General features: G+C 38.4%; 1 protein-coding gene across 1 annotated transcript in view; it reads right to left on the bottom strand.

Annotated features, from left to right (window-relative positions):
• LOC110029147 (AUGMIN subunit 3) overlaps positions 1 to 23,795 on the bottom strand; it is an 86,527-nt gene that overhangs the window by 7,589 nt on the left and 55,143 nt on the right. The window contains exons 14-17 of the mRNA XM_020731305.1: positions 10,503 to 10,655; positions 3,882 to 3,993; positions 3,652 to 3,793; positions 2,504 to 2,579 (exon numbers count right to left, since the gene is read on the bottom strand). Of these exons, the coding sequence (XP_020586964.1) occupies positions 2,504 to 2,579; positions 3,652 to 3,793; positions 3,882 to 3,993; positions 10,503 to 10,655 (483 nt within the window). The remainder of the gene's footprint in view (positions 1 to 2,503; positions 2,580 to 3,651; positions 3,794 to 3,881; positions 3,994 to 10,502; positions 10,656 to 23,795) is intronic.

Genomic DNA, 23,795 nt, shown 5'->3' with positions numbered 1-23,795 from the left:
ATATATAAGGAAAAAAATGGCGGACGACTGCTCTGCTAGGGTTTCGAATGGCGATCGCCATTGATTCTGTCGCTCGAAGCTTCCGCTCCTTTCTCCTTCATTGGCTCGTGCTTGTCTTTGTCGGCTCACTCTCGTCGGCGTTCATCTGCATCTCGACACCGACGAGTTCGCATCTGCTCAACGCGTTCGCTTCTGACAAAGTCGCTCGATGCGTCATCTGCTCGGCTCTACCTCTGGCATCTGCGACAGAGCCACTCAACATTCACTGTTCTTCACTGTAGCTCAACGCCGACAGCTCTCCTTGCTCAGATGACGCCTCCTTGTTTGCTTGAGCCAGACAAAGTCTCCTTTGCCCACGTGGTGGGTAACCCTCAGGTGGAGTCCGCAGTGGGATTCCCCTCAAGTTATAAGGAATCTCGTGAGGGCACAGATGATTGTCCTTTTATTAAGAAGAGAAGTAGGAAATGTGGAAAAATAGCAATCATTTTGACATAGAAATTTCTATCATGACAGAAAAATTTAAGTTTGCTCTCATTGAAAAATTTTAGTGGGGACACCCATCTATGAAGGTTATCAGAAAGGGCGTAGATGATCTTAAGCTAGTAGAGGTAAACAAGTGGAAAGTGGGGCTCATGGATAGAAGACATGTGTTGATCCAACTAACAGTGGCTGAAGACTACAACAGAATTTTCACCAAGAAATATCTTAATATCGAAGGCAAATCAATGAAATTACTCATATGGTCTCCTAAATTCGATCCAAATCATGAAACTCCCACTGTACCAGTATCGTTTAGTTTACCTGGTCTCAAGCTGCATTTTTTTTACCATCAAGTTCTCTACTCTATAGGGGTCATCATTGGGATCTTTGAAACTAGATCTGCCTACTTTCAACCTAACCAGATCCTCGGTGGCCAGAATACTTGTGGAAAAGGATATTACTTTACCTGATGTGACTGAAGTCTGACTGGGCACAACCCATAATGGATATTGGCAACAAATCGTCATGGAACACAAACCCCCCCCATATTGTACTCACTGTAAGCCATATTGTACCCACTGTAAGATGTTTGATGGTTATGTCCTTGATAAATGCCACAAGTTTCATGCAAATTTGAAATCTAAGGTTCAAGTGAATAAGAATGGGTCTAACCCCACTGCTCTGGACATTTTAGTTCCACCTAAGGAGGATACTACCAGACAGGAGGTGTATGTTGCACCTGAGGACCCCTCCCATGACACTGCTGCTGTTACTGTTATTGTTACTGTTATTGCGAGTGATGCGATGCTGGCACCTACAAACTCCATACAAAATAATACTGATGGACTATTACCTATAAATGATAGTGTTCAGACTGATAATCAGAAAAGCCTCGCTAATCCACTTCTTCAAGAAGTATCCGGTGTAGCGGCAACTCATACTTCACATATTGTAGAACCTATTGTGGGTATTACTGTTGGTAACATTCTACTTCAGCTCTACCCCATCAGGTGGATTCTTCGGAGGAGAAATGACAGGTTTACACTTCCAAGAGGAAGAACAAGAACGGAGATCTACTAGAGTTCAGGAGTCTTATGGATGATACTTTGGTTACTACAGGCAATGGTCAACACCTTACCAATCTGCTAGCTGGATCCCTACCGAAAACTAGAGCCAGAGGCAAGACCAGATTGAGATGACTCACACTTTCTCAGCGCCCGAGTGATTTTTAGGTTTCTTTTTATTTCTATATGTACCAATCTTTTACATTTTTTGGTGTGTGTTGTACCATGTGGGTTGGGTCTTTAGGCCCACCCATACAAACCTATCTGTATCTTTATCTTTCTTTAATATATCGGCGCTTGGGCTTTTCATATATATATATATATATATATATATATATAACGAGGACTTTTTTATCCAATTTTGAGGTAGCTTGATCCGATACAGGCTCAACTCAATTCAAGTCTGAACCGAGCCCTTGGCTCAACTAGTCAGCTAGTTTCTTAGATCTGAATCAAAAGCTGATCTAATTTTCAACGAATCTTTGATCTTTCATCTGAACTCTGTCTTACCAAAAGCTACTTGAAAAATGTATGTTTGAGCAGTATTAGGGATATTTTCGGAAAATCATTGGTTCAGCATAGAGAAAGACCCTAGGAAAGAAACCTAATATTGTTACATAAACAGGAAAAGCATGAAAAGAAGAATGACATTTTGTTTAACTCTTACATACATATCACTCAATTCCAATGAAATTACACATCTAGCACCCAAACTTTACCTTTTACATTTATGCCACTCAAAACTTTCATATCACGTTAAAAATACCACCATTTTAACTTCTATAAAATTAAATACACCATGCATAAGAAAAGGTGGTATGTTGTACATAAATAGAAGTTTAGGTGTTAGATATATAAATACATAGGAATTGAGTGGTAAGTATGTAAATCTTCCAATTAATAATAAAAAGGTGACAAAAAGCGCAGCTAGTATATAAAGGAGTAAGAAAATAATGTACCCTAGGAGTTAATGATGGTTCTGCAGTTGTTGATGATGCAAATAAAAGCTGCTCCAAAGTTTGAATAAGAGTACACCTGTTGATGAAAAGAACAACAAAAATAAATGCTCTTCAAGCATTTTGGCAAAAGAAAAAAGCTATGTATTTTTTAAAGTTAAAAATTAACTCAATTCAGCATGGGAATATATATTAGAAAAATAAAAAAAACAATTTAAATAAGCCAACAAAACAAATTTTGCAAGGGCTTAGTCCAATAATCCAAAAGCCGAAAAACTAAATAATTCTACAAAATGTTAAAGACTATGAGAAGAATATTTGGCCGCTGAAGCACCCTGCATAATTAAAATGAATAAACAGTGCTTTATGAACATGATCTATTAACAAAGCATCAAAAACATGCAACTACCAGGTAGTGTTTTTAAATTAGACATCTCTTAAGCCCCCACACTTATTTGTAGGAAAGAGGGCAGAACCAATTTTACAATTCCCTGAATCTTTAAATCAGCAAAAAATTCAAGTTAAATTTACCTACGAAGCACACAATTCTTATGTATTTATCTCAAACCTAAACTTACGTGTTTACATATATAACACTTTGGTGCTTTAAACCTATGCATGAAAAACTGTATTACGCCTTTAAGAAGTGATAATAGTGCTATTTTTTATGTGAAATTAAAGATTGGAGTGCTATGTGTTTGAATATGAAAGTTTAGGTGCAAGGTAGGTAAATACATAGTATGTAAAAGTTAGTGAAAAAAAGGCATTTGCGATTATGATTTGACATCTATATGCTGCATCTAATCATGGCAGCAGTATTTCAGAAGCCACTTCTTTGCCCAAGCCATGCCATCATGTATTGGATATAATTATAGAATTTAAATTAAAAAATTAAATAACATAAAAAGGTACTTCATGTAAGAAACACTAATTAAATTGACAACAAGACAAGGAATTATGCATGACTTAATGTAAACGATAAGTTGTAGAAGAAATAGAACACTTTCACATTAAGAAATGCTTCTTAAAAGGCTTGAGAAAGCTCAAATTTTGAGAGCGAGTAATTTAAAAATTGTTTCTCATAACATTGTGCAAAATATAATGTGGATCAAAAAGTATATCAGATAGAAAAATTGCCTGGAGTTACTTACAGTTCATTAACGCATCTTCTCCGGTCTTCAGGAAGAGAATTCTCAAGTTCTAATTGGAGAGAGAGTAGATCAGATCTTACAGCTAAAATCTGCTGAATAATTCCATGGGCTGACACATAAGTTGGCAATGCAGCTTGAGAATCTACAAGAAAAATAATCTAGTTTTATAAAGATACAAGTCAAGCTTAACAAATTTGAAGCATTGAGTAAAAATTGTTTTATGATGATACTTGAATAAATGCTGAGAAGATCACGAACACCGTGGAGGAAAGTGTCACGATCATCAACTGCACCCTGCTCTCGTACTTCTGAGGCTGCTTGAATTAATGACAGACAATGACCCTATAAGAAAAGACAAATATTTAGCAGCTGGTTTTTGTGAAATGAATTTTGCAAAATTTACTAACTGCAAAATGATAAAAATAAAGCACAATTAGAAAATGGCATAACAGCACAAGTGAACTTTAGTTCACAGTATATATAGCGGGACAATTAAATTCGCTACAATAAATAGAGAGATAAAGATAGAAGTTTAAGCCCATATGCAGTAGAAAAATATTTACTTACGGAGCATGCACGCAGAACTACGCGAGTATGGAGGTTATTCGAGAGGTATTTGAGAGTTATGTCGATGTTATTGAGGTTAATATCCCCAATAACCTGACAAAACTTCTGAATAACAACAAAAAATATGAGCAAGGAACCGCGAAATGTATTGGTAGGTTATTGGGGGGTTACGAAGTACGCAGACAGTTCTGCATGCGTACTCCCCCAAACAACCTTCCAATAACTCAGTTATTGGGGGTTATTGAAAAGTTATTGGTCTATTTATGGGGTGATTTTTGTCGTCTTAAGCTGGCATTGCCAAAGGAATATTTAGTACTTTCATAAATATATTATGTGATTCCCACCGTCAGAGCTAGATCGGAGCAGAGGTAACAAAATGATTGCACTAGACCAAACCCTCAGTCAAAGAATTGTGATTAAGCTTGATTAGAAGACAAAAATTATTGAATTCAATATATGGTTTTCCATATCAAGATTTATTAACATGAAAATCAAAACTCCAGCCATAGCCATATGTTCCCACCATACGAACTATGTTCCCATTCTTGGTTCATCAACGCACCCGAGCTTGTCATAAAAAACAATACCCGACAGCTTCCTACGGGCAACTCCCCCAACTTTTTTCTAGTGTCGACAGCTTCTATACCGGCGACTCTGTTGGGGAGTAGTTTCTCTCTCCATATTAATTAGGAAATATTATCTTCATATATCGGTAATGTGTCCATGCCCTCTTGGACCAAATTACCTTTCTTCCGTTGACATGCTTTGCCCATTTCTTTCTTGGGAAAGTACGGTCAACTCTTTGAACTTCAGGACCGCCTGTTCAATCACTTTTGAAAAGGGATGTCCAGAAGACCATTAAGAACTTTTTAATCTTTTGTGTGGGGTCGGACCCTCAATAGGTGTGTTGGTGGACTAGTTTCATCTGGACATTATGTGTTGTAAAGTCGGTCTCGCACTGGGTACTAAAATTTACTCTCCTTTTTGTGTCATTTCAAGTTTGATTTGTTATATTGCAAATTAAATCGAATTGTGTTGTGTTGTGCTTGCTCTTTAATTTTCTTTATATTAATTAAACCTTCATACTTTCAGACCATTTTTACTAACTTTTAAAATCTTCACCAATTAAATAAAATTTTCCCGGTTAATAGATCGGTCTCTGTCAATTTGTAGTGCTCGCGCTATAATTACGATGCATTCGCCAAATAACTAACCATAGGGTTTTCTCTTTTGAAGTTTTTGCGATGGCGTTTCTGACGCTTACTTTTTCCTGCAACTTGCCAACGGACTGTAATGCCCGCAACGTCGCTCCCACCAAGTTTGGGGCAGGATTCGAGGATCTCGAAGTCATTCTCGACAAAGCCCCGTTCGTTGTAGTGAGAGTCGCCACCCCAGAAGTTCAGGAGTCGTCTGCTGAGTTTGACCTGAATTGCCTACAAGATTTCCCTTCTTATCAGGAGGAAAAGACTACTGCCACTTTGAAATCTACTAGCTCGTCTTTCCCGTTCCTGCTAAGGGAAAAGAGGTTATGATCGTCGATAACCCGACTGAGGAATTCACTGTCCCGCCGTCAGTATTCGAGATTGGGTTGAGTTCGAGAGTTGGGCCACTAACTCGGTCGCAAAGGAGAAATTGTAGCCGAAAAGCTCGCAAGACTGCTGAAGTTCATATTTCTGGAGATATGACCGTTGATGAAATCCCTCATCAGGATGAATCGGGATTGTTGGATACCTCTCCACTTTTGCAAGGAAGTAGTTTTCATCCCTTAATAAATACCGATGGACATGAAAGTATTCAGAAAATTGTCATTGCTTTACTGTCACCTCATAGACATGGTGAGAAGAGGAAGAAGTTTACTCCTATCACCAGAGTCAGCACAGTGTTTCAGAGACTAGCTGCCAAGGAGGATATATAAACTAGACCACTGACTTTCTCTAAAAAAAAGATTATTAATATAGCATATAAACATTTTATGTTAAAAAATCAACAATGTGATTAGCATGATCATGCTGCAGTCGAGTCGGTCCTGGGAAAGACTGGCCTGGACCGCTCAGAGCCAACTAGACCAGCTGGCCTAGCTAAGTCAGTTGGCCCAACCTAGAGGGGCAAAAGCCCTGGGGGACTGCTAAGGATGATTATAGCTTTTGTGTGGGTCTCACACAGTCGTTAATCACGTACAAGAGGAGGGGAATAAAAAATTTTTGGGGGAAAATTTGAATGGACCTTGGGGAGTATTTATTAGGGCTACTTAGCTAGGCTTTGCTTTAAATTTTGATTTGCTGCAGTTTTTCTTTTATCTTTGGGTTCTTAGAGGCGTCTAGGATTTGTGGAGAAAGGATCTAACTCTCGAACTGTAGATCACCAATTGTATCATGTTTGTTTGCTTTGATATTAATTGAATTAGTCTATCTTGGGTTTTCCCACATATCTACCGCAAGTTCCTCGTTGATTTTGGCTCCAGATCGTATTAAATTGGTATCAAAGCAAGATCTTGGAGAGATGACAACAAAGAAAGTAAACACATTGGAAGGGAGATCAGAAGGAGAAGCTGGGCAAAACAAATGCGAGATTGAGGAAAAGATATCCACCATAAAAGGAAGGGTTTTCTCCATGGATGATAGATTTTCTTACATGAAAAAAAGATTTGTGGGATTGGAGGAGATGATATGAAGGCTTATTGAGATGTAGCCCAAGACACCACCGACAGCTCAATTTGTGAACCACAACTAAGGGTTGACAGAAGAATCCTTAGTCAAATCAAATAAGATTGAATGAGAAAAACATGAGGAGAAAAGCATAAACCATCAAGAACTTCCCCTCGAGGACTCCTACTGGAGTGGACTAGAGAATTCTTATGGAGGGCCTGGGGCCGAAATTTGGAGGGGCTATGCAAGGGGCCTGAACGAGCACGAAGAATAAATGAGAGAAACCATATTAAGATATGGCTATGATCAAAGAGAGAGTTTCACTCTAAATACTGGGGGATAAACACCAAATGGAGATGAAGTTGGGGTGGTGATGCTAGGGTTAGAAAGTTGATGATGTCAATCTTTGAGGGAAAAGATGCACATAGGAGGATGTATTAGGTGGAGTGATATTTTGTGATGAATAAGCTAAATAGGGAGGAGAAGCTCGCGAAGGTAGGGTTATGATTGGAGGGAAAACCTTAGCATTATTTCAGTGGAGGGATGTAAGATACCTAATATGTTCCTGGAGGAATTTAAGAATTACTTGTTAGAATATGTTTGAGTCATTCGAGGAGACCTACACGAAAAATTATTTGCCTTGACTCAAGAAAGGACTATCATGGAGTATAGGAAAGGATTTGAGTTATTGTCATGACGACTAAGAAGAATTTCAAAACAGAGCATATGGGACACCTGGGGACAATCTTGGAGACGCTGAGAGAGCACCAATTGTACAGCAGCTTGAAGAAATTTTCCTTTGCGAAATCACAGGTGTAGTACCTAGGGAATGTAATGACTAAGGTAGAGGTAGCGGTGGATCAGTCCAACATCGAGACAATGTTGGACTGGCCTATGAGCTTGAAAGAGTTGAAAGAATTCCTTGGCCATACCAAGTACAACCGGAAATTCGTGAGAGGATATGACAAGATAATATGACCGCTGATGAAGCAACTTAAGAAAGTCAATTTCATGTGAGGGGAAAGCAATAACACATGCCTTCGAACATCTGAAGTGAGCCATGAATATTACTTCGATATTAGCACTTTCATACTTCAATGGACCATTTGTGTTATAGTCTGATGCGTTGGGGTATCGATTGAGAGCCACTCTCATGCGGGACCAACAACCTAATACATATTTCAACCAGCTGCTCGCAGGCACAAACGGGCTCAAGTTTGTATACGAGAGAGTTGATGGCTATTGTCTTGGCCATCCAAAAGTGATGGCCATATTTGATGGGGTGACACTTTATAGTTATAGTCAGAGCCGATCAGAGGAGCTTGAAGTATTTGTTAGAGTAGAAGATGGTGATAGAGGAGCATTAGAGGTGGTTATCCAAGTAACTTGGATATGATTTTGAGATTCAGTATATGATAGAATTGGAGAAATAGTCTCAGATATGCTATCAAGGAAGTTGGAGGAGGCCAAACTAACAACTTTATCAATACCATGGTCATAGATTGGAAAGTCTTAAGGTCGGAGAGCGAGCATAATGAAGGGCTGAGGAAGATAAGGGCAAAGTTACTGCATAATCCGAACAATCATTCAAGATACATCGACTACATCTACCGAGGAGGGCATCGAGTACATCCTGAAATAGTTGCAGGAGTTTCATGACAGCATGATTGGGAGGAACTCAAGAGTACTGAAGACATACAATTGACTATCTACAGAGCTATATTAGGTAGGGAATCCCGGAGATGTAGAGGACATTGTGGTAAGATATGATGTGCGACAACGACACAAGTATTTAACTATGGCGTCAGGAGGATTACTGCAACCACTAACGTTACCTGAGAAGGTTTGGGAGGAAGTGATGGATAGAAGAGTTGTCACGATCAGAGGGGTTTACAGTGATATTGGTGGTAGTGAATCGTCTGAGCAGGTATGCACACTTCATTCCATTACGACACCATTACAATGTTGTCTCATTCGCTACGATGTTTCTATGACAAGTGGTTCGTTTGCATGTTCTTTTGGGATCTATTGTATCAGACAGGAACAAGGTGTTCCTAAGCTACTTTTCGAAGAAACTATTCAGGTTACAAGCGATAGTCATAAAGAGGAGCACAACATATCATCACCAGACAGCTGGCCAGACAGAGGTGATCAACAAAAGTATGGAGATATACCAGCATTATTTTGTATTAGATATACTGAAACTTTGAGCAAAGAGAATTGCTTGAGTTGAGTGTTGGTATAATTCTTCGTACCATAATGCTGGGATTTTGTATGGGTGGGATCCACCCCACCTCATACAATATGGGCATAGTACCACCTCGGTATCCAGTGTGGAACAATATTGGAGAGAGAACATCACCGAAGCTCAAGGGACATCTACTAAGGACCAAAAAGATCATGAAGAGGAAGGCATATGAACATAGGAGGGAGGTACAATTCGAGTACAAGGATAGGATTTATTTGAAGCTATGACCTTATCGATAGAAGATATTAGCTAAGGGGAGCGAAAAACTCTCTCCATGATATTTTGGACACTATGAAGTTATGACACACATTGAGGCAGTGCCTACCATTTGCATCCAATCTTTCATGGATCACTAACAAGACGTACTATTATGGATCATACACCCTCATCGTCACTACAATGTTGATAGAGGACATGGGCTTGATTCCAGAACATTTATAGGTTAGAGTGTGCTAAGGAGTGGATGGAGAAAAAGAGCTACTAATTAAGTAAAAAGATCCGCCATAGTAGTTTACAGAAGTAGTGATATGGGAACCTTATGAAGGGATCCATAAGTAGTTTACATCATTCCACCTTAAGGAAAATGTGCTTCTTTGGGAGGGGAGTGTGATGTGCCCGCTCCTACTGCAGATGAGCCGGTCCAAGAAGGACCGGTCATAGCCAGCCAAACCAACCGCTTTGCCAAGTCAACCGACCCAGCCAAGTGGAGTAGAAAATTGTACGATTACTAAGGACTACTAAGGACGATTCCAACTTCTGAGTGGGACACATACAACCATTAATCAAGTACAAGAAGGGGGGGTTGGGGAAGAGTTTGAATGGATTTTGAGGAGTATTTAGTAGAACTAATTAGCTAGCGTTTACATTATGTTTTGATTTGCTACAACTTTTCTTGTGTGTTTGGGTTCCTAGTGATGACTAGAGTTGTGGAAGGACGATCTACCTCTCAAATTGTACATTACCCCTGTATCTTGTTTGTTTGCTTTGATATTAATCAAATTAGCCCTATCTTAAGTTTTCTAGTGCAAGTCGCTTGTTGATTTTGGCTCTGGTTTGTATCACAATGTTGCTCGTTGGACGCTATAAAAGACCAAAGATAAAAAAGGGCATTTACATATATATCACCCAATTCCTATGTATTTACATATCTAACACCTAAATTTTGCTATGAACGTTGTACCACCCAAAATTTTCATATCACATGGAAAATACCACTGCTTTAAGTTTTAAAAAGTGTATACCTTTTGATGCAAAGATAAGCTATGTATGTAAATTAAAGTTAGGGTGTTAGATATGTGAATACATAAAAAATGAGTGGTATGTATGCAAATCTTCCAAAGAAAAAATAAGAATAATTTTACCAAAAAGCCAAGAATTAGAAGAAGTCATACCAGGCGGCTATTGGCAGCAGACAGATAGCTTCGTAATTCTGAGTCAATTACTTTAACCAAAGAGTAAGTACCAAGTATGGATTTCTTTTCTATTTGACAAGCTGTTTTTAGGAAACGGTGTCTCGCAAGTTGATTAACCAGATGATTAATGTACTGCACAGAAAGATAGATTTGATTAGTTGTGAAATTGCAAAATCTCCAACTGATGCAATAATGGCAAAAAAGACAAAATGACAAAAGAAAATTACTGGGAAGTATATGGAAGGTAAAAAGAATAGATATATAAGAGCACTGTGGATAGAAATTGTGCAAATAAATTTAGAAAGATATACATACAAGCCCTTCAATTCCTATGTATTTACTTATCTAACACCTAAACTTCAATTTATAAAAATATATATAAACTTTACTAAGCATGAAAAGGTGCATTTCACTCTTTAAAGTTAAAAAGGTGGTATTTTTGATGTGATATGAAAGTTTTGAGTAGTATGTAGGTAAATGCACCAAAGATTTAATACATATTGCAACACAAACATGAATGAATGGAAAACAGAAGTCAAGAAGGCACGAAATCGTCGAGATGAAGTCAAAGACAATGATGGCAATAATGACCAGTCTTCATCAGTGAATTATTACCAGTCTTTGCTTGAAGGAACAATGTACTATTCAATATATGAATGTCTAGCACAAACCAGTATATGTGGGATATAAAGGACAACATAAGAAGGACAAAAACTACAAAAAAAAATTACTAAAAGATTAAGGCAAAATGAAAAATACCTCAACATTCTCTTCTCGTCAGCTCAATAAAGACATAACTTTTCTTCATTCAACTCACTATGTACCAGAATTACAATCTTTTCTATCAGTTAACCATGTAACTGACAGCAAAAGTGCGAAGAAAATAATCATAATGAACAATAAATAAATAAATAACTGACAGTCAAATTGCTTGATGTGGAAGCGTCCATAGAGTCGTGCAGGCATCCCACGATCCCGATCGCGTGGTTTCAGTGATTCGATCGCGGAAGGTCATACCACGGAACGAGGGAGGTCCAACAAATGAAAGAAGCAAGTGGCTGCCCGTTATCAGTTTCACCAGAAATTTTTACTTTTTATAATTTGTTTCCTACTTTTTCTTATTTCTAAGTAGGTTGCTTGAGTGACTATTTATCATGTTCGTTTCTTTTGTTTTTGGAGACTTTCGATTTATTTTGAGTAGTACAGACATATCTGATTTCCTGCTTTAAGAGTGGTATATCATCTTCCTTTCGCAAGTGGTGTGTATGTATCTTACTCAGTAACAGGTGTTGTGAAGCAAGAGCTCCCTGCTACAATCTTGGGATCAGCCTATTGCAATCCCAATCGCAGTAATTTCGTAAACCGCAAAATATGAGCTCTTACAATTGCGTGTTCAAACAATAGGGGAGTGTCGACTTCCAAATTTTAGCATATCTTTTATCCCTCTATTATTTTTAATGTTTGGCTATTTCTAATTAGGTTTTCCTGTGAGCAAACTATTTATAAATTGTTATTTTGCTAATTTAAGCATGAACGAAATCAATTCTAAGATAAAATATATGGCAGGCTGCGCAACTCTTACTAGCAACTACTCAGGAGAGACCTCTTCTTCACTGATAGGACTTATATACCATTAAAAAATTTTCGTACCTATCAAGCTCCTAAGACAAATTTCAAAGCTTGGGTTCAACCCTCCTATATGGACATCTGAGGGTGGGTACACTACTGAATTAAGGGTCTGTTTGGGGCAGTTGCATCTTATCAAGATAACTTGTCTGGCTGTTTGGTTTATGCTGATTTGTGCTTTTGAAAAACAATTGATTTGCAGTTATTTCTGGATAAATGATTATTCTGTCATTGTTCTGGATAAGCTGTTTAGTTGTTTGGTTTGTGTGTTTGGAAACAATCTTCATAAACTATCCAACTAATTTTTAGTAGATCAAAATTCTTAAAAGCCTTAGAAGCATTCCTCTATCAAAAAATATAAATTCCTCACTTCAGAAACATGCCTTTAAAAAATGTCATGATTTTAAAAATACTAATAATTTAATATATTTAAGTTTAATTTATTTCTTATTCATACTTATAATTAAATATTTGTCCAACTAATTAATTATTATTAATAATTTTCTTAAACAAATTATATCAAGCAATACTTTAATATTCATTAATTAATGTTGTAAATTAGTTATTTAGCAAAGAATTTATAATCATTAGAATGTTATTAAAATAATTAAATTTAAAATGTAATTTATTTTTGTTATTAATTAATAAATAAATAATTACATATTTATAATTAATTTGATAATATATTAATTATAAATTAATTAAATTAAAAAAATCTAGAAACCATTTTCCCCTTCCCGTCTCGTAGTCGAAACCCTAGTGATTCCCCTTCCCTTTCACCTCAAACTCTCCTCTAAACTTCTCCATGGATCTATTTCAAAGTTATTCAGACAAAACCGAAGACCCCAGCGCCTTCCCTTCCTCTGTGGATTCTTTGTCGGACTCATTTCCTCGCATGTCCCTTCCGGCAAAGTCCTCGACTTCGCAGTCAAGAGGGGCACTCCCGTCAAATGGGAAAGGAAACGCAGGACCGCGGAGCTCAACCCGCAGCCCGCATTTAGTTATACGGCCAAACACCATTTTTGAAAACGCCTCCCAAAAGCTTCTTCTAAACCCTGTCGTGGTGTTTTCAAAATGCAGCCGCAGCTGATAAGTTGCCCCTAAATCTAATATCCAAATAACTCCATATAATCTTCCAAGCGTGGCACAAAAGAGCCCCATTTCTGCATATTGAACCTCCCTCAATAGCGGCAATTCAAGGAGTGTATAGATTTAAAAATTCTTAATTTCTCTCATCTTGGGTTAACCTATGCCTGACACTGACTTCTCAAACTCATAGTCCTTTTCGACATGCAAGGCCAGTCCTGTCGATTCTCCTCCCAACGGATACAAAATGGTAGCTTGAGGCACCATAATCTCATACTCTGCATGAACGTCGATTAACTTAGACTCACCCCCTTTTATAATACTTGTTGTCAACTAAGCTGGAATCTTTCTCACAGGTTTAACTGGAATCAATTGTCTCTTCCTCGTTGGTTGGCGACTGATATTCCACTTTCGTGTCCTCGTTCTCTTCTGTGTTTACTGTGTCTATTGTGTCATTATTCATTTCTTTAACTGCTCCTTGCTCGGTGAAATATATCATCCTCTGGTAGCGCAATTTGTTTCAATATGCCCAATCTGTGCACTTTAAACACTTTCAACAGAGAAAGCTTTAAGAATAGTGGATTCTCAAATATTTCAGGTCACAACTCCGATGAAAGGTTTTTCATCCCTGGAATCCATATGATGGACGAGATCCAAAACATTCCTTTGATTTAGCAAGTCCCTATTGTGGTTGTCGGTGACCCATCCAAATTGCCTCCTCTCGAAGGTGACAAACTTTTGTAATTGGTGAGTTTTCTATTGCATATCCCCCCTAGAAATTCCCTAGACAGCTCTTTGAAAATTTCTCAGAAAGGACACAATGTCCTTTCCCATCAATCTGACTTCCGACTATTATCTCCTCGGCGGCATAACTAGGTTTTGGGAATTGGAAGAGGATATTCCGGGATGAGAAATAAAATTTTTGACGTGGACATGGTTTGGGTATGGAGGAAGCTAATAGGGCTAGGATTAGACTATATTTGATACCAAATGATAATGGAGTTAACCCAAACCACAATAAAAAAATAAATATTATTACTGGGAACAAATATGTGGTCATAATCAAAAACATTTGAAAGGAAAAATACAACACACAACACACACTCGTGTTAAGGCATATCCCAAGTGATGGTGGTGATGCTTAGCGGCTTGGAGTGATGCCGAAGTTAATCCGAAAATGATAGAAAACAAACATATTATTGTTGAAACTTCAAAAGAAAACATGAGGTTCATAAAAAATAAGAAATAAATAACACAAACACAAATGAGCCCATAGGGTGAGGATGGAGGTGGTGAAGCTAATTGGACAGTAGAGGGAGGTGGTATAAGGGTTTGCGAAAAAAGATAAGGTGACAAGAAAGGGTGGCGACAGTAGGTTGCGGTGAAGTGGAAGAGTGGTGTCAGTAAGTGGAGGTGTAGGAAGGTGGGATAGTAGCAGGGTTGGGTGTTGGAGGGCTGGCGGTAGCAGGTGGAGTGTCGGTCGCCTTTTGGGTCAGTTGCATTTTAATTTTGAAAAATAAATTTAATTGAACATGTATATGTAATTTTGAAAAATATAATTTTAATTTGAAAATTAATAGTTTAAGTATACATTTATCGCAAAGAATGAGTACTTAACGTGAGGAATGAACACAACACTACAAGTAATACACTTATCGCGAAGAATTGACACATTACTTGATAGTCAAAAATAGTAGTATCATGAGAAAAGATTTTTTTTAATGTTATGTTTATATACATATTTTGGCAAATTTTAGGGTTTATTTCTTACTAAAAGTTGGTGAATCGTATCTTTGGTTCTATCCCCACTCCGAAGATTGTTCAGGTAAGAGATACTATTCTAACATTTCACTTTTAGCACACATAAGCATTTTTGAAATCGCCCCTACCACTAAGACCCTCTGACTTACATCAGTCGATGATTCATATGTGGCATTTAAAAATATCCTCATTTGCCAAGAGGATCATAATGTAAAGTTCAAAGCTCAGATCCCAGAGCATTTGGTTTGATTATGGGTTAAGTTGTACGAGAGTTTTCATTGGTGATTTAATTGATTGGAAGGGTCTTGAATCACATCTTGGTGTATCTCTGTGTTTTGTGGATGATCTTCTTCAACAAATCAAAGTAATTCCAAATGACTTCTAAAATATCCAAAATCTTATAAGGATGTCTAGAGAGTGACTCTAAACAACCTTAAAATCTCTTGGATTATTTTGAGTTCTTTAAGTCCTACTTTATCGTAAAATCAATCATCACAAATTAAATTGAAGTTGCATTATTGTGTTTTGAAGTTGTGCTCAATGTTTTGACTATTTCATGTACTAAGGCCGAGTGATTAACTTAAACATTCAATTGAGAATTAGAGAGCGAACTCCTGCCTGGGGTATGCTTATAGCAGTTCGGGAATTCACACTCAGACTTGAGCTTGTGGTGTTCTAAAATGTTTCATTATCAATTATGTGCTTTGAAATTAATCTGCAAATGTACTTTCATCAAACATAATTCACTAACAAACTCTGTAAGTTTGTCATTTTTGCAAAAGTTCATGAACTGTGTTTTATCTTTATTAAAATAATGAATTTGATTCACCCATTGATTGAGGGATTTCAAATCAGTGGTTAACTGATCACTAAATTCATCCCCTCTATTTTAGAATCATCCAAACTCAACTTTTTCTAAATCTCAACAATTTAGATAATTAAAATTTTACCCTTATACAAAAGTAGCGAGTGAGTTGCTACCTATTGCACTTTGAATCTCAATCATTCCAGCAAGTTAATTATCATCATTTATGTCCCTCCCCACTGATTTAATCCTAAAATTTAGAGTAAAAGTGCAATATCCTAAAGATTACAGATCTACCGTAAGGTTCAAAAACTAGAACTCTCGAATTATAAGTTCAATGGTCATGCAATTTCACTGACCTCCTAATCATGGATTAATTAAGTTAACAGAGGAGATGTTACAATTTTTTTATTTTATTTATTTTTATATAATTAATTTAACTACTCAAAATAAGTTATCTGTCCTTAACAATTTTATATGATGTTGTCGAAGATCAAAAGACTAATCAGGGTTTGGTGATTTTTCAAAATATAAATTAATTTTTATAAGTTTTCAAATGAACTTTGAAGGAAAATCAAATAGAGAACATCCTTGCATTCTAAATCAATTTTTTATTTTTACCCCTCACCAAACATGATTTTGTATTTTTCTAATTTATATTTTATATTTAACAATTATTTTACAAAAAATAGTGATATTTTATTTTAAAAATAAAGATTTCATAGTTAGGGGTGTTTTCTGATCTTGGAAAAATCAGAGAACAGTCCTAACAACAAGGCTAACAAACACTCAAAATTTCAAGTTATAGTGATACATATTTAATTTTCTATATTTAAAAAAAGATTTTGGATAAATAATTAATTTAAGGAAACATGTAAAATTTTCATTAGTAATTTCTCTTTTTTTCACTGAGTACATACAATTTTTTTACATCAAGATATGATTTTTCAAAGTTTAAATCAATTTCTGGAATTAATTAAATCAGAAAATCCAATTTTTTAACTTAATCATGGGAAAGATTACATAAAATCACAATAACACAAAGATACTATGCAAATACAACAACAAAACAGTGTAACATCATAATACCACTACAATATAACATATGCAACATGGTGTAAATAAAGTGACAAAACAAGTCAAATAACATCAAAATACTACCAAAATACAACTTCAAATAACACATTACTGTTAATCTTCTCAAATAAGCCAAAACACCTAAATCGTCCAATTTCAAACCTTAAAATCTCTCTCAAACCTTAAAATCTCTCTCGATTCTCAATGAAATCAAATGTGGTTTATTCCTACACCATCTAAGCATGAAGAGCAAATCCATACTGCCACATTATTGTGACGTGAAAATTTTATTCACAAAGGTCCAAAACCAAAGCAAAAATGAAGTTTTCGGGTCAATACCTTTGTCCAAGAGGTGAGGTTTCGATTGGATGATTGCAGAAGTTTTAGTTGAGCCCCACGAACATGCTTCGAGTGTCAGTTTCCTCCAATAACAGGTCCAAGTACAAACTTGACCAAATGGTGGTTCGGTCATGGCCTTGAACTAGGGTGGAGAGCTCGGGAAGGAAGGATTTTGATATGGAACAGTTAGATTTGAGTAAGCTTACGGAACAGTTAGATTTGAGTTTTAGTGGAGTTTATGGAATGGCCGAAAAAAGGTTTTGTATGGTGAAATTAGGGGTTTCTAAGTGGAAGGGAGAGGCTGAGGACAATGGAATTGAGCTTGGTGAGGTTGCAGAAAGATTAAGGAACAGCTTGGCATGGCTTCACTAAGGCAAATGTGAGTATTCATATTTTAGCCATGGAGGGTGGCCATTTAATAGGCCAAAATATGGTGGCTCACTAGCTAGGCCAATGGGTGTAAAAGGGTGTTGAGGTGGTGCTAAGGTGGAGGAATCCAATGTTCAAGGCCCAATAAGAGTGAGCTAAGTAAGGTGAGTGCAATTTTGAGTTTTCGAGCTATGGGGTCTCTCAGTTTTTGGAGTTTTCAGGCAACTGGGGCGGATGGTTAGGGTGCATGAGGTCAATTCTTGTTGGAGAAGTGCAGAGGTTGGAGATGGTGATACCCATTGTGTTGTGTTAAGTGTCCAAGCGTTTTGATTTTAAAGAGAAGGGAGTTTAAGACCACCTGAGTTTTACCCGGGCTAGACAAACAAAAATGGGCTTGGGTGTTTTTCCAAGTGGCGGGCCAGCTTGGGGAGTGCAATTCGGTCTCATCATAGAGATTAAAGTCACATTTTGGGTTAAAGCAAGTTATAAATGTGGCTAAGTGCTCTTTGAAGGAGTTTCTTTTTTTTACCAATTGAGGAAAGTGTATTTGTACAAGGTGTACAAAATCCGAGCGTTTCATGTGGAGAAGATTTGAGAAAAAGAAGCTTTGGACGGTGTTATTGGTGTTATTGGGCGTATTATTATGGTAGTATTGGAGTTGAACTGCGGGAACGTTGTTATTGGATGTATTATTGGGCGTTGTATTGTGGTATTACCGCATTTCGGTAACAAAGGAAAACCGCGGGTGTACATGCGGCAGTATCGGAGCATTACTGCAATAGTTTGGGGTTTCCACGATGTTAGTTGGGGGTTTCGCGGTGTTATTGCATGATAATTCAGAGTTTGGTGTTATTGCGAGGATTTTATGAAGTACTTTGGTTGTATTAGCGATCGGCAGCAGAGTTTTGGAGGGTTTGCGGAGCTGTATAGCGGGTCATGCGGCTGTGTTGTTATTGGAGGGGTTTTATGGTTGTATTATGGGGTTATTGGGGTTGATTCTAGCCCAAATCAAAACCCAAACTGAGCTTAAACCCTTTTTTCACTTTAACTCAACCTATGGGCACATGACACAAAACAATGGGTGAATTGGTGAGATTGTAGGGATTGCCAAGAGTGAAATTGGATGTGAATTTGGTAATTTTGGATTGAAGTTTGAAATTTGATGTGAATTGGGTTGGATTTTGGATATTGTACAAAATTTGATGCAAATTGATGAGAATTTGGTAAGATTGAATTTGACACAGAATTTGATGGATTTGAGGTGAATTTGATTTGGCTTTGTCGATTTGGCCATAAGGCTTTGGAATTTAATGAGGTTGAATTTGATTTTAGATTTTGTGTAGGATTTGGATTTGATTTTGCATGTTGTGTGGATTTTGATGTAAATTAATTTGAAATTGAATTTGGGGCCCATGGGAATTGGATTTGAAGTTAGATTGACAATTGGGTTATAAATTGGGTAGATTTGGCTGGTTTGGAGCAAATATGGTTAGAGGGTGTGAAGTGTAATGGAAATGGTGACCAAGCCACCTAAGATCATAAAGAGTGTGTCCCTAAGGCCTCGTGAACCTATTGCAACTCATTCTTGAGCCTCCACATGTTGGTCTTAGCCATCTCAAGTGACAAATGAGGGATTGTGACCACCCATGAGAAACTTCACAAGAAAAGTCAAGAAGTTTTTAGAATTTTTGTGGTTGAGTTTCATCAATAGTCCTCTAGGATAGTCAACAGAAAAAACTTATGCCTAGACAGACTTCTAAAGAAGAGAATCAGACCTCATCAAAAATGAAGTCAACATGGAGTTGCTGGAGAAGGTTGACGACAACATCAAGGGGTATAGGAGAGGTCCAGAGGTAATAAGACCTATGGTAGGGGGCAGCAGCAATTGAAGGTGGAGGCGGGGTTGGTAATCATAGAAATAGGGAAAGGTGTGCACATAGATGAAAATAGCGAGCAGGGGTAAGGAATGGGTGTGGGGGTAAGTATAGGTCGTCAACATCTTGAAATAGGATGCAATTGGAGCTTCATATGTCCTCGGATACAGCCCTACAAGAAAAAAAAACCGGAAGGTGGAAATCTAAAATCAGAAAATAGAACTGAACCCTAAAACACAAACAACGTATACATAATGCTACCTAGAATAGGAGAGGAAAAAAGGCTCAGTAGTTCCCACCCATTGAATTAATCGACAAATCCAGTCCCACGCTAGACCACACCCTTGTTGGACCTGTTGGCTCGGTTCAGCCAAGCCTCACGCCAGTCACCTGGGACTGGGGAGTTTGGACTTCATCCTTCGAAGCTTCTAGATCTTCACAATACGATGTCAGGTCTATGACATTAAACGTGGTAGAAACATTGTAATCCCCTGACATATCTCTTGTAGGCATTATCATTTAGTTTCTAAACAATTCTGAAAAAATTTGTCTGGTTTGGAAGAAGGGACGGTAGTTCCCACCGATTGAATTAGTCGATCAATCCAGTCTCATGCTAGACCGACACCCTTGTTGAACTGGTTGGGTCGGTTCAACCAAGCCCCGCGTCAATCACCCAAGATTGGGGAGCTTCGAATTCATCTATTGAAGCTATTGGGTCTTCGTAATACTGTCAGGTCTGCGACAATGAACGTGTTGGAAACATTTGTCTCCCGGCAGGTCGATCTTGTAGGCATTATTATTTAGTTTCTAAAGTTTTCTAAAAAGTTTGCCTGATCTGGTTAAAGTTTTCTAAAAACTCCTATAGAGAATATGTCTTTCTTCAGCCGATCCACACCAAATCTACTTCTTTAAAAGTCACATTTTTCCTTATCTTGTCCGCATGTGCCTGGTACTGCGATTTTGCTTAGTGATCTCTTTCCGACCTCGTGGAGTTTCTAAATCTTGTGCACCTGTTCGTCAGCATCCTCATCAATCTCTAACGCAGCCGGAGAAATACCATTTCAAGTGAATTAAGTGGGTTGCACCCCCACACGATCTCAAATGAGGTGTTGCTTGTAGTCTAACTCACGAATCTGTTGTACTCAAACTCGGCCTGAGCTAGAATTAAATCTCACTGCTTGATAATCTTCCCAACAAACCATCTAAGCTGATTTCCTAGGCCCTTGTTTACTACCTCCGTCTAACCATTCGTCTGGGGGTGCGCTATAGAACAAAATAAAAGCTTAAGGCCAAGTTTTCCCCATAGAATCCTCCAGAAGTGACTTCTGAATTTGATTTCAGCTCGAAGTGATAGTTATGGGTATCTTGTGCAGCCTTACAATCTCCTTGAAGTACAAGTCGGCGACTTGACATGTGATGCATCCAGCGTCCGCTGTCAGGGTACAAAATATCTCATTTTTTAGAATTGATCTACCACATCCATGACTGAATCCTTAGTCTTTCTTCAGAGTTGTGAGAACAGCCATCGACATCCTAATTTCCCCTTGAGGGTTGTATCCAATGGTTAGGGTGGTGATCCGACTGTATCACTCTTGTCGGTGGTGATTATCTTCTCCTACGTCCACCTCCACCCCTCTCCCTGCCATTCCCCCTGCTGCAGCTCTCTCCCTACCGTTTCTCCCACTGCAACCCTCTCCCGTGACTCTCCTGCTTCAGGCTTTACCATGACCTTCTCCACGGAGCCATCCCACGCTACTCCTTTCCTTCCTCACCTGCAAGTGCCACACCTGCCTCTCGCCATAGCCAGGATCATAGTTCCGCGCCCCCACTTCAAAAGTTAATGACCAAGCAACTATCCACTTCGAAAGCTAATGACACAAGGGTTTTCCTCTGAAACCTGAACCGATTTGGCCCAAATCGGATCAGAGTTCAGCCCCCTCCTTCCTTTTTTCATTAGGCAAGAAATTTTTCCCCTTTATGTTTTCATTTCCCCCATATCTATCTCCTATTTATATGTGTGTTTGTTGTTTAGGTTTTCAGTTTATATTATTTTTTTCTTATTTTAGAGTTGTGAGATCAGCCCCTGACGTCCAAAATTCTCCTTAAAAGTTGTATCCAATGGTTAGGGTCGTCCTCCGGCTGTATCCCTCCCCCGGTAGTGATTATCTTCTCCGACATCCACCTCCGACCCTCACCCTATCGTTCCCCCTACTGCAAACCTCTCCCTGTCATTCCTCCCATGATCCCCCTGTTGCAGGCTTTATCGTGCCCAACATTTCGTAGCCATCCCACGCTACCCCATTCCTTCCTAAACTTGAAGACACCTCCCAACTATTGTTTGCTACAATCAAAGCCCATCCACCCTCAGCCAACCCATGGACCTCTTCCTCTCTAACCACAGAATTCCTTGGTCCAGTTGATCACTTCTAACCTACTCCAACCACAATATTCCCTCCCTACTCCAACCTGCTACCAGCACAAAGCCCTCCTCCCGCTGCTATAATATGAGACCATCTCCCAGCCCCCTAATTCGCACAGCAAACCCCACACCACTTCAGGCTGCTCCCCTTTCAACCCACAGCTTCCCAACTCTTCTAGCACCCCTTTCTTCGCTATCAAGCCACCACCTCGCAATGTCGTTGTCGCCCTAGGGTGTCGTTTTATAGCTGTTATTGTTAATTTCTTGTTGAAGTGTCACTATTGTAACCTTTTAATTTTAGCAATAATATTTATATCTTTCTATTATGATTTGGAATTCCCCCAGTATCATGTTGTCTGGTCTGTTTTTGTTGTCATTCCATCTTCAACTCTGAGGTTTGGATATCCCCGACCAATATGATTGTGCCTATAGAACATTGCTAATAGTGGGCTTCAGGCCCCCAGGTACTGAGCTATGGTGCATTCCTCTGTCTCGACCAACTCTCACTTCATCTACAACTAGTCGAACTGTGTCATGAATATCTCTACTGAAAGGTCTCTCTGCTGCAGGTTGTGGAGTCTCCAGAAACATGTCCTGACGATGATAAGATAGAAGGTATTTCCTCATCTCTTTTCTCATCTTATCCCACTATAATCCAATCGTACTATTCTCTTTTTCTCTGTTTCTGCAAATTTTCACACCATAAGGAGTCGCTCCTTTTAACCTTGATGGCTGCTAATATTACTCTTTTATCTTCTGGCACTTCTTTACGTTCGAAGATTCGTTCAAAAAATTGTAGTCAGTCGATAAAGTCATATGGATTCATACCTCCATTAAACTCTGGTAGATTCATCTTGATGTCGAAGTCCATGTATCCTCCATATGTGGGTTCTTCTCTCGGCCTCCTCCAATGTTGAATTTTGAAATGGTGAAGTTGATACTCCTCGTCAGTAATGTCTCCTTTGTGTAACAAGTTTAGATCATCATACCTATCTCCCCTTGAACTATCCATATCGCGATTGAGGGCAATCTCCCCCTCGATTCCATCATCAATCTCCACGAGCCTCTATTGAAGCCAACGGATCTCTCGGTGTATCTCGTCCCGGATAGGTACCGACATGTATCTTCGTTGGGTTTGGAAGGGATGTATGATGAAGTAAAAAAATTTGGTAGAAGTAAGGCAGACGCTAGGAAACCCTAGCCTATTACTAAGGATCTATTTGAGGCAGCTGCAGCTGCAGCTGCGCTGTCCCAGAAAGCTCCTGCGAGGAAGTTGGTTGTCTATTTGTTGCAGGTGCGTAAAAACAGCGGCGAGACAGTTGTTTCTGGAAAAATGACCATTCTGCCCCTGTTTAGTAAAGTTATTTAAAATAAAACTGTGACAGCCACGTATTTCAAAATCAATTTCAACAGATAGATATCATGCAAACTTTTAAAGGCAATTTCAACAAACACAGAAAGTGTTTATTTGCATCTATAAACAAAAGCCAAAGTGATGAATCTTTAAGAAGTAAAGTGCCACAATAGTCCCCTCACTAATTTCATGGGGACATTTTATTCATGAATCTTCAAGCATGGAGAAATATTTTTTATGCATATATTTACTCAATAACAATAAAATAAACTAAAATAACACTAGCTAGAAAAATAAAATCTTCAATTTTACAATCATCATTACCACTTTTCTAGTTGCAGAATTGGAAATCAGAAGAATTTGCAATCAAGGCAATGGCGGTGTCTGCTTAGCAATCTCCAGCACTTTCTGCCACGATTCCTAAACCCTAGAAATCTAGGAGGGCAGTGGTGAGGGAGCGGGGGGAGGAGAAGAGGGATAGCTTGAGGGCAAGGGAATGCAAGGATAGGCCGAGAGGAGAAGTCGGCGCAGAAGGAGCGGAGAGGGATGAGGGGGGGGGGAG

The sequence above is a fragment of the Phalaenopsis equestris genome, unplaced genomic scaffold (assembly GCF_001263595.1).
Source record: "Phalaenopsis equestris unplaced genomic scaffold, ASM126359v1 Scaffold000552, whole genome shotgun sequence".
NCBI lineage: Eukaryota > Viridiplantae > Streptophyta > Magnoliopsida > Asparagales > Orchidaceae > Phalaenopsis > Phalaenopsis equestris.
The sequence above is the reverse complement of the archived record's forward strand: the minus strand, read 5'-3'. Positions and strand labels throughout refer to the sequence as shown.